The sequence below is a fragment of the Conger conger genome, chromosome 9 (genome assembly GCF_963514075.1).
Source record: "Conger conger chromosome 9, fConCon1.1, whole genome shotgun sequence".
Classification (NCBI taxonomy): domain Eukaryota; kingdom Metazoa; phylum Chordata; class Actinopteri; order Anguilliformes; family Congridae; genus Conger; species Conger conger.
The window spans coordinates 44777067-44793940 of NC_083768.1; the positions used below are offsets into that span (position 1 = coordinate 44777067).

At 44.3% G+C, this 16874-nt stretch overlaps 2 protein-coding genes across 2 annotated transcripts; both read right to left on the minus strand.

The window, feature by feature from the left end:
• Positions 1-3224: 3224 nt before the first annotated feature.
• On the minus strand, positions 3225-7336 carry smim13 (small integral membrane protein 13). The gene is made up of 2 exons (XM_061255541.1): positions 6840-7336; positions 3225-4280 (listed from the first exon to the last, which is right to left on the minus strand). Exons 1-2 carry the CDS (start codon positions 6913-6915, stop codon positions 4090-4092), a joined length of 267 nt encoding a protein of 88 aa, XP_061111525.1. The 5' UTR covers positions 6916-7336; the 3' UTR covers positions 3225-4089.
• An 8128-nt stretch (positions 7337-15464) lies between these two features.
• LOC133137679 (1-phosphatidylinositol phosphodiesterase-like) lies at positions 15465-16205 on the minus strand (the record flags this gene model as incomplete). Its single annotated transcript, XM_061256017.1, has 1 exon — positions 15465-16205. A coding segment is annotated over exon 1 (741 nt), but the record flags the coding sequence as incomplete, so codon positions are not given.
• Positions 16206-16874: the final 669 nt, after the last annotated feature.

A 16874-nucleotide genomic window follows, 5' to 3' on the forward strand; every position in this document is an offset into this window, starting at 1 on the left:
AGACCATTTCCCAGCATGCAAAGCAAGCCAGTATGTGAACTAGCAGACGATCTTAGCAGCATTTGGGAGTTCGGTTTGAGGAACTAGGGGAAATACAATTCTTTTTTTAACAGGTTGCTGTATGTTAATGGCAAGAGTCCAAAATAATAAGAACAGTACGTATGAAAGTCTAAATGGGTCATTCTCGTGTCTTATTTGTCACAAACTTGAATGAGGAAATCCAGTTAGCTACTTGAAAAGGACCAACGACAGTAGGCTACGCCCGTGCAGGACACTAATAAAGTTTATTATACCAGTTCATCATCCCATCGGCAAAAGTTGCCTTAGGACCAGACTGTTATTCATAAATACAGTATGTACTTTTTGAAGCCAGCAATTATGCCTGAAATATCCAACTCGCAGTTAACATTGGCAATAAAATGAGCTCAGTGTTACTGGCAGCGGTGTTCCTGGAACAGAATCGAAAGCCACAACTCTCTCAGTAGCCTGCGAGTAAAGCAATGTACTTAACTGAACTAGCAGGCCACGGAATGCTCATCGCCTTTAAAACCGTGGTCCTGGAGAGCCGCAGGGTGTGCTGGCTTCTGTTGTTGCTCAGCACTTAATTGATCAAGTAATTAAGCAGTTAATTACAGTTAACTCACCTAACCTGGTTTCTTGGGTCTGAATTGGTTGCTGATATTAACGCTGATATTAAAGCTAAAACCAGCACACCCGGTAGCGCTCCAGGACCACTCCTTTAACGTAAACATAACGTCAAATGTTAAGAGTAATTCCCTACAGTGACACTGTATTGAAACTGACGTGACATTTTTCTGCATGTGTATGCAGCTCGGTTAATACTGAAACACAGAACCGCAGCTGACTGACCAAGCTCGAAACCATAACCAACGTTTTGGAAGTGCCAGCAGATTCCTCATCGATGCTTGATAGTAAAGAGCAGCTGGCCAGCAGGAGATTATTAAACCAATTATTAGGGCTCAAAATCCTCTCCTGGTAACTGGTGTTGTGCTTTAGAGGTCACAGAGTAAAACCCGGAACCCTTCCAAAATTGGAACATGGACTGAAGTAAAAGCAACTGTTCCAGGTTTAACAGTGAACCTAGCCAGCTAACTCAATAATCCTGCTTTATGATATACCCTCCCGCCCTTTTCAGATAACATCTGACACCACTAATAGACACATAAATAACTCAATGTTGCAATGTAGCACACAGGAAGACGCACACAGACACACAAACAGGGTGGTTTCACTTTTGAGCTGATGAGAAATTCCATGGACTCAAAGGTTTGTGGCAGTCTTAAGAGATATAGGGGATATAAGTCTTAATGCCGCAACCTCGTGTCAGAAACCACTGGCCTGTTTCTGCATTTTCTTATCACCCAGCGAGGGAGGGGTTAGCAACACCACGGTGCACTTCTGTTTCTCCTCTGTCTTCCACTGTCATTCAGCAGACCCCGGGAATGGAAATCCGATTCCCGCCGATCGGAAAAACAGTCGCGCGCACCAGAGGCCAAGGAAAGTAGAGCGTGGCCAGAGCAGAGACGGTCTCCCACGGCCCCGCCTCGTCCGTTTTACTGCGCGGCTCGTCCCTTCGGGTCGACCTCAGAGCGGAGCTTTTTCGGTTGAAGCTACGCGATTTAAAACTGCGGCTGTGGGGTGGAAGCGGCAGCGGGTGCCCACAGGAGCGATTCGCTTTTGTCCGCACCGCTCCCGGGTTGCCCACGGGGACACGTAAACCAAGGGCAGAATTACAGTCAAGACTGTAAATCTGAGCTTTCTTTCCCAAGGGTATTTTTACTTGGGATAGACTCTCCTGTGGTTCCCAGCTAAGACAAACATGTGTAGCCTATATGTGTACATTTGGTACAGGAGAGTAGTGTTTAGCGATGTTGCTATATTAACAGGCCCTCTGACAGTCAGGAGTGTGTGTGTGTTCCTGTGTGTACTTGGGGAGAATAGTATGTGCTAGAGGGAGGTTGATGTATGAACAAGAGTTCCGGGGGCAGTTTCTGAGGTACTGTTTGTAAGTTTCTATTTTAGTAGGCTTTCTGACTTGCGTGCATGTGTAATAGGGAGTAATGTTTGAGCAAGACTGCTATATTTACAGAGTGTGTGTATTGAGGATAGTGTTTGGATAAGGTTGCTCTAAAAGGCTGTTTGAGTTAGGGGTGTTTGTGCGTGTGGGTGAGGTCTTCGGTGACGCTCGTCACTAGAGTCCAATGATGTGCTGCCCTTGAGACCTTGTGGCCAGTGGGATCTCATCTCAGCTGGCTTTCCAAAACAGGTACTTAACTTGAGCAAAACCAACACCATGGAAATAGTGAGGCAGCCAGTCAAAACACAGCCGAACATGGCTGAGGACTGAATCAGCGCTCGAAACGCCCCTCCTGCCGTGCATTATGTCCTGTGGAGGAACGGCAGCCCAGATTGGGTCCCGGGTCTATTACCAGCCGGGAGAGCGGCGGCAGGATGATGTCACTTCCTTGGCTTACCGCAGTCATTTCCTGTTTGGCATCTGTAGACTGTGCAGCTCCAGCGTTGGTACTGTGGAGCTATTTTTCTGCAAACCCTCACAGCTGCACGTAGTTATCCGACTGTGGGTTTTCTGCCCAGCCTCCCGTACTGAAATCAACTTCCATTGAAATGCTGCCCCCTTGTGTCTACGCACATTCTTCACATAGGTCTGCTTGGAAATCTAATCAGCCAGAGTGAACAGCACTGTTTCCTTACGTGTCACTTATGCTTTATAAGCTAGCGATGAAAAGAAGCAAAGCGGCATATCGACGCTCTTCACCTGCATAGTCCAGCCATTTCAGGAAGACTAAACAAAATTACCTACATATGTATGGTAACACGTACTACCGTTCCTGGCAGCAGTAGTTGTAGGCCTACTGTTGGTAAAAGCAAGAGATTGTCCAGTGAAATTGCTTGTGGTGGACACAGTACTACAGTTGCTGGACGGACAAATTAATGTACTTTCAGAGCCCGATCCATAGTCCTCCCCATCCCATCTTCCATCCCTCCAGTTGCGTTTGAGAGTGTTGTAGAATCTGTCAAGGTTTATTGCAATGGTTCTGGTGCCACTGGCATCTGTATCTGGACATAAGACATGCCCCCATCTAACACCATTGACGGGCCACAGTCTCTGTATAGGTTACAGACACTTTAATCCCATCAATCACACATGAAGTAACTCCATGCATAGAAAACTGCACAGTCTATTTGCTTACATATATTTTTTAAGAAATATTTATTATGATGGTCGATTACAGCTCTTGCATTAAAAACAAAAAAAAAAGGAAAATGAAAACCAGTACGTGTAAAAACGACCGTTCGTACTGCTGGCTAGGATCGGTGAGGCGTGAAAACCTGAAAAAACGCCCGCTCAGAACACAGCTTCGCTGCGGGACAGTGTGGTGGGGCAGGTACACGCGCCAACGCGCTTATGAAAATGCTCTTAGGGCATCTTCGCCACGACACGCGCCAGTCTCTGGAGGTCAGAAGGTCACGGTGATGTCACAGGAGGGCCTCTGGACGGTGGTTCAGGACATTACGCGGCAAACCGTTCTGTTCCACATTCTCACTGACCAGAGGGGGGCCCGAGTAAAACAATCGCACATTCTTCCCACGAGGAACCGAGAGTATCTCACAGTGACAACTAAAAAGTGTCAATTAAAAAGTGTCAAATTAGAGTGACTGAGGACTGTCAGTTTAAAACTTTCTTCCGCATAGTTTCCCTGCGAAAATAGGTCAAGCTCACAGTTGCGAGTTATTTTTTTTAACTACTCAAGCTAAGTTACACACACGCATGCTCTCACACATCCTTGTGTAATAGGACCACCAGTGGTCTTGTAGGTTGGGTGAAGCTCATCAGCCAATGAGAGTGGCCCACACTGTGAGGTCAACCGTGAAGGCTGGGGAAACTGGGGGACAGAGAGGTGTGCCCTGAAACACAGCTGCACAGGTAGGTGTGCCTAAAGTACTACTTGCGAGAGGGAGGGATGTGGAGGGGAGGTACAGGAACATTGCATTTCGATGGCCTTTCACGTCAACATCAGCAGCTCGGCGAGGGTGCAGAGGGGCGGTCTATGTGGCCGCTTCAGGTGAGACTAGCCTCTGCCGGGGGGTCTTTGGACGCTGGCGAGGGCCAGAGGCGGAGCTGCGATCGGCCTCGGGCTGGGCTGGCTCCGAGTCACTGCGCTGGGCCCCGCTGTCGCCCACAAGCTCCCTCAGGAATTTAAACTTGGAGAGGAAGAGCTGCCATACCACATACCAGCCTGCAGAGGGAGACAAAGACAAGAAAGTGTGAGATACAACCGCAACTACAAGGGCCAGTTTCAGACACAGATTAAACTTAGTACTGGACCAAATTTGCATTTGTATAGGTTTGTATGGAGAGTCTCCATTCAAAGTAGATTTTAGTCTCGAACTAGGCTTCAGCTGCGTCTGCGAAATAGACCTTTAGTTTCGTTTTTCCAGAACATTAAGCTCTGGGGAAGCATTATGGCCCGGGCGAAAACAGTCAGTCATGTTTTATATGAATAAAAGTCCAATAACAACAACACATGTGCAAAGTAAATAATGATTATTCAAAATGCATAGGCGAAATATAAAAATATAAAAAATACATTCACTCAAACCTCATAAAAACATTTAGTTTGTTAGAAAAAAAAAAGTCTAGGGGAAAAAAAGAAAAGAAAAAGAAATCAGAGGAATTCTTCAAGTGAACGGTCCTATGATCTGTCCAAGCGGTCTGTGGTGTTACTTAATAAGGAATGCGTGACCTTCGCACCAGGCAGTCAGAGCAGAATGAGACTGTTCCACAGGGCAGCTGCGACTACACCGTCTCCAGCCCAGCCCAGCTCCGCCCTGCACCCACATCTATTAATAGACTCTGTTACTGAAGCCCAGCTCCAGTTTGGCATTATCGTCTTCTCCGGGCCTCCAGAAGCAAGTGGAGAGAGATGTCAGCGGCGTTTGTGTGCGGTTCCCACTGCCCCTTTCGCTCTGCGTCTCTGGCCTCTGCCATCACCGTATCTCACCGGGCAGCAGGTGTCCTGGACAGAGACTTCCTCCCCCAGCCTCTCAACTGAAGCTCAAAACACTGCCGAAAAGCAGCGGCTTGGGGGTCACACTGCAGGACGGCAGTGCAGGTGCTCATTGGCTGCCTGCTAAAAACAGGCTTACAGGCAACTACTGCCACAGAATGCACGGAAGTGAGAGCCACAAAACAATACAGACATTTTATATATAATATACAAACACCAATTAACATTTCCTCAATAACATGTAAGCGCTAACACAAACATACACACATTGAGCACTTTATTAGGTATTTATTATTATTATTAATTTTTTTTTGACTTATTAGATCACATTTCTCCCTCATTCAGACATTTGGTCTGAGAAATAGCTGAACCTCTTTATGCATAGATTTTATGCATTTAGTTACTGCCACATGACTGGCTGATTAAATATTTGCATTAACAAGCTGGTGAACAAGTCTACCTAATAAACTGAGTGTATATAGCCACTACTGGCAAAGCTCTGTTGTGGCTGCGTAAGGCCACACGCATATACCTACTCACATACACAAACACATACGTATGCGTTAATAATGTGTTTTTGAGAGAATGTTCCACTATTTTTGTGCTATGAATTTCAAAAGGAATAGTGTGACAGGCTTATCCCATTTGTCAAATACTGCAAAGCAGCCATGTATGTATGTCTCTACAGTTATGTTCCTGTGGCTAAAAGTATTCTGAACTGCACCCACCAATTAATGAACACGCAAAACATCATGTCACTGAAAACGTAGGAGATTCATCACCAGCACCTTCCCGTTTCCTATATTTAAACAAGGCAATACAAGTAATTCACAAGTCAGTCTGCATCCACTCTAAAGTGAAACAGGTCACTGGAAATGTCGCAGCAGGAAAGGACAATACCAGATTAGTTAACATTGAATCGCTGGACAATACAAAGACCGGGCACGCCGTAGAAATCGGATTAACTGCTCCAATGAAAAGTGCTACAGCCAGATCGTAAGAAGGCCTTATGCCCTGCCCTGCCCTGTCTGTGAGTAGTGCCATTTGATGTATTCTTCTACTGCGTCACTTTCTAAAACGTGGCGATCGCGACACGTACAGGCCTGCTACCAACACGAGTGGTATGTGACACAACACGACAGCAGTGATTTCCTCAGTTCAGAAGTTCAATTAAAATCTTCAATAGTTAAATTGCTGCCTTCAGATTCTCTTCCTGTTTCTGCTAAAGAGTTCCGGTCGCTGACGAGCGTCCTTAGTGGAAAAATAAAGAGTTCCGGTGATTGACGTTCCAGTTCAACAATGAAGAAAAACTAACTACTTTTAGTTTTTACTCATACGAAGTCCACCATCTTTGCGTTGTATAGAATAACTGCAACCACTCCATGAGGAGAAAGCAGCGAAGTCAGCGTTAGGTAGTAGCGAAGAGAAGCAGCAGTCTGATGACTGTCATCATAGTGTAATATGGTTTGATTCCTATGGTAGTTCCATAACCACCGTCTTTGAAAGTGGGGACAAATAGTGCTGCATTTCAAAATACTTCCGTTGCTAAATAATACCGTAGTGTCATTGTCATATTTGATTAGAGAGATGTGTTAGAAACGTATAGCTTCTCTCTTAGGATGGTTGGAAGCTAAATGTTAGCTTTAGCTAATGTAGATAGCTCCCTGAAAAAACTGAATTTGTTTAACTTATAACGTTATACAATATTTAACAGCTGCCACATGTAACTTAGCCCATGGGTAGCTATATAGTTGTAAAATCTAGGTACAGAACTGCTACGTTACTTACCAAACAACATGAAGAGAAAAACGCATACGAGGGTAGCCACGATGACTAACACCGTGAGTCCAACGCTTTGCCACATATTTGTTGCTTCTTTTATCCCAGCAAAACAACGCTGCTTAAATTAACAAATTACTCCCATGGATCTTCATCCGTTTGCCGGTCTAACAGTTTGACAATATGCAGGAGCGCTGGTTGGAAGCGAGAACTTATTGAAGTATTCAAAATTAACCTTAGCAGGAACGAAGCAGCTAGCTAGCCACAATGCCAGCTAGCCGGGATAGAAAAACAAACTCAAGACCACTGCTCCCGCACACCAAATTTGCAGGCGGCTGTATTAAAACAGCCCAAATAAAAGGACGGATTGCAGACACACGTGTCATTAGGAAGTCAGGAGGTTTTTTCGTCTCGTTTTAGATCTACATTATTGCAACAACATGAGAATATACGTGAGCTATGTCACGGTCGGCGAATTGACGGACCTCATATAGACGTTCGCCTTCAAAGGCTTAACTGAGCATGCGCAGGGATTGTGCGTACTGTAGTTTTATCTGGCGCGTCAGAATTACTTTTACTATTTAAAACGTTTTATTTGTATTTTTTTTCAACAATACTAACACGTATCAAATAAAGCACAGTAAATAACATTACTACCCACTTCATAAAGTCAGTAAATGAAAACCATTAAGTAAAGTACGTTAAAGAATGAAGTCTACAAAGAAAATACAAAATCACATACACATTTTGGAAAAAATGTGAAAAAAAAACAAAACTATTCACACACAATACATATTTAATTTTAGTATCAAATAATAGACAGCCAAATACACAAGTTCAAATAATAGAGAGTAAAAGCAACAATTGATGTTAAAACTGTAGGGGAGAGTGGGTAAATTGTCACACTGTTTATTTCCCCAAAACAAGCGGGATTACCTCAAAAAATTGAAGAGCCATTTTGTGTGATTTAATGTTCTGAGGACAACTTCCTGCTTTCATGTGGTCAAACTCACACAAATATGCAGTGAGGACAGTATTCTTATTTTCACCTTCAAAAGTATTTCTTATTTTTCTGCAATAAAACTTTTGTAAGTATGAATGTTCAAAATAATATTTTTGTACTGAGTAGAGGGGAGAATGAAGCATCCATCTTCTGATACTTTAGTTCCAGTCCTATGTTATGCTGACCTTGAGACTAATTAGCACACATGTGAGTTTGGGGTAAATTGTCTCAATGACTTTGTGGCAAGTTGGCGCGTGACAACTTGTCTCCACTAAAAACACTTACAACTTACATGCATACACACTGAACCACATAGAGCTGAAAAATCATTGTGATACTGTGCAATTAGCACCTATAGTAAAGCACCTTATAATAGTGCTATTATTGTAAATGGTTAGAGCAGCAGACATATCCCTGGACTACATAAGACAGGCTATTAGCTGAGTCTGACTATCAAATTGATGTGTGTACCCAATTCCATTGTGGTGTATTGTACCCAAGTAATTTAAGAAAGAGTGAAACATGTGACGCTATGCACCGCTCTCCCCTACCTTTTATAAAGCAGTGGTTTGTTAAATCATTTTATTGTCATTTTACAGACAAAGGTCATGAGGACCTGATGAAATTACCTCAAAGGTAAACACCAATATTGCCAGAATTAATTTGCTTCAAACATAATTATGTTGTGCACAATGAGCAGCCTAAACCTGATGGAATGTATCAGTCTGACTCCCTCAGCAGTCGTTCATTTAAATCTGGTCAGTACATTGCAGATTATTATTTCTAAAACAAATATGATTTTTTTTTTTTTAACAAAACATTATCTCAGAAGAATAGGCTAATGATAAAATCATTTGATCTCCTGTTACTCTCCCAACTGTGGCTGTCTGTGCTACACCTCTTGAAGACCATGATGGGCACTAGTTTTTCAGGATTTTACACATGGCTTGCTATTGATCAACCCCCTTGTTTGATCCAAATGATTACTCATGTTGCTACACTATATCTTCTATTTGGCTTTTTTTCCATTCTTCTCCATTCTTTGCTGTTTTGTGGGTCCTCGTGGGTCTGATGTTTGTCCGAATAGCCCAATGTAATAGGTGACATGGATAAATGCATATTTAGTGTAAAATTCTGTGTCTAAGACCATGACAATTATGCCGCTTCTTTAACTTGGGAGGAGGATTCCCTCCAATCCTTCTACTTTTATCTTCACCCTTCTCTCTCTCCTCACCCTTTCCAACAACCTTTCCATTTTCACCCACAATGCCTTCTGCTCCGCTTCTTCCATCTGTTCCCCCAACACCCTCAGCACCTACTCCCCCACCTCCAATATATACGACCTCACCACCGTTGCCTCCCCCCCAACCATCTCCACCCTTCCCTCCTTCCCCTCCATCTGCACCCTCATTACCATTGTTTCCATCTCCACCATGACCACCTTTGTTTTCATCTCTACCCTCATCACCTTTATCTGCATTTGCATCCTTAACACCTGTCTCTTCATCTCCACCCTCATTACCTTTGTCTCCACCCTCTCCATCTCTAACCTCATCACCTTTATCTTCATATCCACCATCACCACCTTTATCTTCATCTCCACCCTCATCACCTTTGTCTCCATCTCCAGCATTTCCACCCTTAGCTTCATCTCCATACTCATGGACTTTGTCTCCATCTCCACCATCACCACCTTCATATTCATCTCCACCGTCATGATCTTTGTCTTCATCTGCACCATCATGACCTTCATCTCCATCTCCCCCCTTGTCATCTGTGTCTTTGTCTCCACCATCACCTTTACCTTCTTCTCTACCTTCACCACCTTTGTCTTCATTCTCATGACCTTGGTCTTCATCTTCCCCCTCACCACCTTTATGTTCATCTACACCCTCATCAACTTTTTCTTCATTTCCATTCTCATCACCTTTGGCTCCACCCCCTCCATCGTCACCATCGCCACCCTTATCCTCATCTCCATCCTCATCAACTTTGGCTCCATCTCCACCCTTATCACCTCTGTCTTTGTCTCCACCATCACCTTTATCCTCTTCTCCACCGTTGCCACCTGTGTCTTCATCTCCACCCTCAGTAACTTTGTCACCATCTCCACCCTCATCATCGTTATCTTCATCTTCATGCTCACCATCCTTGTCTCCATCTCCACCATCACCACCCTTAGCTTCATCTCCATACTCATGAACTTTGGCTCCATCTCCACCTTCATCATCTTTATCTTCATCTCCACCCTCATCACTTTTGCCTCCATCTGCACCATCACCACCTTTATCTTCATCTCCTCCCTCATCACTTTTGCCTCCATGTGCACCATCATCACCTTTATCTCCATCTCCACCATCATGATCTTTGTCTCCATCGCCACCATCACCACCTTTGTCATCATTTTTATCACCTTGATTTTCATCTGCACCATCACCACCTTCATCTCCATCTCCCCCCTCAGCATCTTTATCCTCATGTCCATTCTCATCAACTTGGCTGATGGTGGCTCCATGACCACCCTTATCACCTGTGTCTTCATCTCCACCATCATCTTTATCCTCTTCTCCACCTTTGTCACCTGTGTCTCCATCTACACCCTCATTAACATTATCTTGATCTCCACCATCATCACTTTTTCTTCCTTCTCCACCCTCACCACCTTTGTCTTCATCTCCAACCTCATGATCTTTGTCTCCTTCATCCCCATCACCCCCTTTGTCTTCATTTTCATCACCTTTGTCTTCATTTCCACCATCATGATCTTTGTCTCCTTCATCCCCATCACCCCCTTTGTCTTCATTTTCATCACCTTTGTCTTCATCTGCACCATCACCACCTTCAGCTCCATCTCCACCCTCATCATCTGTGTCTTTGTCTCCACCATCACCTTTACCTTCTTCTCTACCTTCCCCACCTGTGTCTTCATTTCCACCGTCATGACCTTTATCTTCATCTCCACCCTCATCATCTTTATGTTCATTTACGCCCTCACCAACTTTTTCTTCATCTCCATCCTCATCACCTTTAGCTCCACCCCCTCCATCTTCACCATCACTACCCTTATCCTCATCTCCATCCTCATCAACTTTGGCTCCATCTCCACCCTTATCACCCGTGTCTTCATCTCCACCATCACCATTATCCTCTTCTCCACCTTTGCCACCTGTGTCTTCATCTCCACCCTCATTAACTTTGTCTCCATCTCCACCCTCATGATCTTTGTCTTCATCTCCACCCTCATCACTTTTGCCTCCATCTTCACCATCACCACCTGTGTCTTCATCTCCACCCTCATTAACTTTGTCTCCATCACCATCCTCATCATCTTTATCTTTATCTCCACCCTGATCACTTTTGCCTCCATCTTCACCATCACCACCTTTATCTTCATCTCCACCCTCATCACTTTTGCCTCCATCTTCACCATCACCACCTTTGTCTTCATCTCCACCCTCATCACTTTTGCCTCCATCTTCACCATCACCACCTTTGTCTTCATTTCCACCCTCATCATCTTTATCTTCATCTCCACCCTTATCACTTTTGCCTCCATCTTCACCATCACCACCTTTATCTTCATCTCCACCCTCATCACTTTTGCCTCCATCTTCACCATCACCACCTTTGTCTTCATCTCCACCCTCATCATCTTTATCTTCATCTCCACCCTCATCACCTTTGTCTTCATCTCCACCCTCATCAGCTTTGTCTCCTTCATCCCCATCACCCCCTTTGTCTTCATTTTCATCACCTTTGTCTTCATCTGCACCATCACCACCTTCAGCTCCATCTCCACCCTCATCATCTGTGTCTTTGTCTCCACCATCACCTTTACCTTCTTCTCTACCTTCCCCACCTGTGTCTTCATTTCCACCGTCATGACCTTTATTTTCATCTCCACCCTCATCATCTTTATGTTCATTTTCGCCCTCACCAACTTTTTCTTCATCTCCATCCTCATCACCTTTAGCTCCACCCCCTCCATCTTCACCATCACCACCCTTATCCTCATCTCCATCCTCATCAACTTTGGCTCCATCTCCACCCTTATCACCCGTGTCTTCATCTCCACCATCACCTTTATCCTCTTCTCCACCGTTGCCACCTGTGTCTTCATCTCCACCCTCATTAACTTTGTCTCCATCTCCACCCTCATCATCTGTATCTTCATCTCCACCCTCATCACTTTTGCCTCCATCTTCACCATCACCACCTGTGTCTTCATCTTCGCCCTCATTAACTTTGTCTCCATCACCATCCTCATCATCTTTATCTTTATCTCCACCCTCATCACTTTTGCCTCCATCTTCACCATCAACACCTTTGTCTTCATCTCCACCCTCATCATCTTTATCTTCATCTCCACCCTCATCACTTTTGCCTCCATCTTCACCATCACCACCTTTGTCTTCATCTCCACCCTCATCACTTTTGCCTCCATCTTCACCATCACCACCTTTGTCTTCATCTCCACCCTCATCATCTTTATCTTCATCTCCACCCTCATCACTTTTGCCTCCATCTTCACCATCACCACCTTTATCTTCATCTCCACCCTCATCACTTTTGCCTCCATCTTCACCATCACCACCTTTGTCTTCATCTCCACCCTCATCATCTTTATCTTCATCTCCACCCTCATCACCTTTGTCTTCATCTCCACCCTCATCATCTTTGTCTCCTTCATCCCCATCACCCCTTTTGTCTTCATTTTCATCACCTTTGTCTTCATCTGCACCATCACCACCTTCAGCTCCATCTCCACCCTCATCATCTGTGTCTTTGTCTCCACCATCACCTTTACCTTCTTCTCTAACTTCCCCACCTGTGTCTTCATTTCCACCGTCATGACCTTTATCTTCATCTCCACCCTCATCATCTTTATGTTCATTTACGCCCTCACCAACTTTTTCTTCATCTCCATCCTCATCATCTTTAGCTCCACCCCCTCCATCTTCACCATCACCACCCTTATCCTCATCTCCATCCTCATCAACTTTGGCTCCATCTCCACCCTTATCACCCGTGTCTTCATCTCCACCAACACCTTTATCCTCTTCTCCACCTTTGCCACCTGTGTCTTCATCTCCACCCTCATTAACTTTGTCTCCATCTCCACCCTCAACACCGGTGTCTTCATCTCCACCCTCATTAACTTTGTCTCCATCACCATCCTCATCATCTTTATCTTTATCTCCACCCTCATCACTTTTGCCTCCATCTTCACCATCAACACCTTTGTCTTCATCTCCACCCTCATCATCTTTATCTTCATCTCCACCCTCATCACTTTTGCCTCCATCTTCACCATCACCACCTTTGTCTTCATCTCCACCCTCATCACTTTTGCCTCCATCTTCACCATCACCACCTTTGTCTTCATCTCCACCCTCATCATCTTTATCTTCATCTCCACCCTCATCACTTTTGCCTCCATCTTCACCATCACCACCTTTATCTTCATCTCCACCCTCATCACTTTTGCCTCCATCTTCACAATCACCACCTTTGTCTTCATCTCCACCCTCATCATCTTTATCTTCATCTCCACCCTCATCACCTTTGTCTTCATCTCCACCCTCATCATCTTTGTCTCCTTCATCCCCATCACCCCTTTTGTCTTCATTTTCATCACCTTTGTCTTCATCTGCACCATCACCACCTTCAGCCCCATCTCCACCCTCATCATCTGTGTCTTTGTCTCCACCATCACCTTTACCTTCTTCTCTACCTTCCCCACCTGTGTCTTCATTTCCACCGTCATGACCTTTATCTTCATCTCCACCCTCATTAACTTTGTCTCCATCTCCACCCTCAACACCTGTGTCTTCATCTCCACCCTCATTAACTTTGTCTCCATCTCCATCCTCATCATCTTTATCTTCATCTCCACCCTCATCACTTTTGCCTCCATCTTCACCATCATCACTTTTACCTCCATCTTCACCATCACCACCTTTGTCTTCATCTCCACCCTCATCACTTTTGCCTCCATGTGCACCATCACCACCTTTATCTTCATATCCACCCTCATCACTTTTGCCTCCATCTTCACCATCACCACCTTTGTCTTCATCTCCACCCTCATCATCTTTATCTTCATCTCCACCCTCATCACCTTTGTCTTCATCTCCACCCTTATCATCTTTATCTTCATCTCCACCCTCATCACTTTTGCCTCCATCTTCACCATCACCCACTTTGTCTTCATCTCCACCCTCATCATCTTTATCTTCATCTCCACCCTCATCACTTTTGCCTCCATCTTCACCATTATCACTTTTGCCTCCATCTCCACCCTCATCACTTTTGCCTGCATCTTTACCATCACCCCCTTTGTCTTCATCTCTACCCTCATCATCTTTATCTTCATCTCCACCCTCATCACTTTTGCCTCCATGTGCACCATCACCACCTTTATCTTCATCTCCACCGTCATCACCTTTGCCTCCATCTGCACCATTATCACTTTTGCCTCCATCTCCACCCTCATCACTTTTACCTCCATCTTCACCATCACCATCTTTATCTTCATCTCCACCATCATGATCTTTGTCTCCATCGCCCCCATCACCACCTTTGTCTTCATTTTTATCACCTTGATTTTCATCTGCACCATCACCACCTTCATCTCCATCTCCCCCCTCAGCATCTTTATCCTCATCTCCATTCTCATCAACTTTGGCTCCATCTCCAGCCTTATCACCTGTGTTTTTGTCTCCACCATCTCCTTTATCCTCTTCTCCACCTTTGCCACTTGTGTCTCCATCTCCACCCCCATTAACGTTATCTTCATCTCCACCCTCATCACTTTTGCCTCCATCTTCACCATCACCACCTTTGTCTTCATCTCCACCATCATGATCTTTGTCTCCATCGCCCCCATCACCACCTTTGTCTTCATTTTCATCACCTTTGTCTTCATCTGCACCATCACCACCTTTGTCTTCATCTGCACCATCACCACCTTCAGCTCCATCTCCACCCTCATCATCTTTACCTTCTTCCCTACCTACACCACCTTTATCTTCATCTCCACCCTCATCATCTTTATCTTCACCTCCACCCTCATCACCTTTATCTTCATCTCCAGCCTCATTACCCTTTTCTCCATCTATACCATCACCACCTTTCTCTTCATCTACACCCTCATCACTTTTATCTCCATCTCCATCCTCACCGCCTTTGACTCCTGTGTCTCCATCTACACCCTCATTAACGTTATCTTCATCTCCACCCTCATCACTTTTTCTTCCTTCTCCACCCTCACCACCTTTGTCTTCATTTTCATCACCTTTGTCTTCATCTGCACCATCGCCACCTTCAGCTCCAACTACACCCTCATCACTTTTATGTCCATCTACATCTTTCCCACCTTTGACTCCATTTCCTTCCTCATCTGCACCATCACCACCTTCATCTCCATCTCCACCCTTATCTTTATCTTCACCTCCACCCTCAGCACTTTTGTCCCCATCTACACCATTACCAATTTTGTCTCCATCTCCACCTTCTTCATCTCCAACCTCATTACCTTTATCTTCATCACCACCATTCTCTCCACCCCCTCCATCCCCACCCTTGCCTCCACCCCCTCCTTCTCCACCCTCACCATTTGATCGCCAATTGAACTTTATAATGACGTCAATGAGGTCCGGGCCTGGAAAATCCATTGCAATAATTCCCAAACACATTGGCTTCTGTGGACTTTTCAGCAAATTACTAAGATATTTGAAAAGTTCAGGGTTGATAAGTTTAGCTGCACCTTTTGGGGTTTTGAAAAACCCCATGAATCTTATCCCATTGGATGCAGTCAGTGCAAGATTATTTGCACAAATATCTGTTGCTTGATTCAGACGTTTAATGATTATTCCCATCTTCTTTTCGAGGTTCTTGAACTTCTCATCTCCCTTGATATATGTATCTCTGTTGAAAACCCCCAGATTTACACTTTTGCTCTCCATGAATACAATCTTACCCCTCACTTCAGCCATCGTGGGTACAGAGGGTTTCACCCAAACATCGATGTCTCCATTTATCAGCTTTTTGATGCGTTTAATCACCTCCCTAGAGTGTGCCGTCACCATCAACAGCACCACCTCACTCCTGTGGTTCATGAGGAAGCTCTTCAGCGTAGTGAGAACTTCTATGAACTGCTGGTGTATTATAGCCCCATCCCGAACCTCCAGATTTGTGGTAAAAAAGTTTTCCTGCAAGTCTATGCCAAAGTACCGCAGCCCTGCGTCCAACTGGATGTTCAAACTCCACACTTGGCACTGTATCACAGGGCTACCATAGAGGGTCATGCTTTCATGGGTGCCTGGGATAGTCACTTCTGAGAGGGGCTTGTCATTGGGTATAGCTGACATCCAGTCCTCCTTTAAAAACAAGTGAGATAGCATATTGTCATCATTGAATGAATCCCCCTCACATGGACTGGCAAAGAGCCTAAAAGGAAAGGAACATAGTCATATGTAAATTTTTATTCTTATTCTTGTTCTTATTATAAAGCTCTGGACACAGTACTGTATGACAAATGGAAATCTTACATTTTTATATTGTTTTTATTTCCTATTGACAGCTGAAGCAATAAAAGAAAATACAATTCATATCATCAAGCAGAATAAATAATTTAATGATTTTTGGGCTGTGCCTGTAAGTGCCTACTTACAGAGTGAACAGAAGAAGATGCAAAGGACAATCCATGGTTACATGCAACCAATGCCACCGCTGGGGAAGAAATAACAGATTTTTAATAGTATTCCCTGTTTAAAAGCATTAGTTGTACACATGATCAGACCAATTCACCATGGTGTCCTATTAATTCATTAGTTTGAGCTCCTTCAATTGGAAGCCTATTATATTTTGCTTAGGAACCACATCGTTTCAAACCCCTATTTATTTATGAGCAAGCTTGAACATCATGATTGGTAAATATTAAATGCTAATTGTGTTTCATGCTTTTACCTTTGTTTATTTTTGTTTTTTTGGGGTTTTTTTTGGAGAACTATTACATGCTAAAGGTCCCTTATGTATAA

What these genes read in the sequence shown, in the direction of transcription:
- smim13 (XM_061255541.1), bottom strand. Translation starts at nt 6,915, where the DNA reads ATGTGGCAAAGCGTTGGACTCACGGTGTTAGTCATCGTGGCTACCCTC. An exon ending in TTTTCTCTTCATGTTGTTTG is followed by an intron (nt 4,281 to 6,839) that starts GTAAGTAACGTA and finishes CTCCCTCTGCAG; the next exon opens with GCTGGTATGTGGTATGGCAG.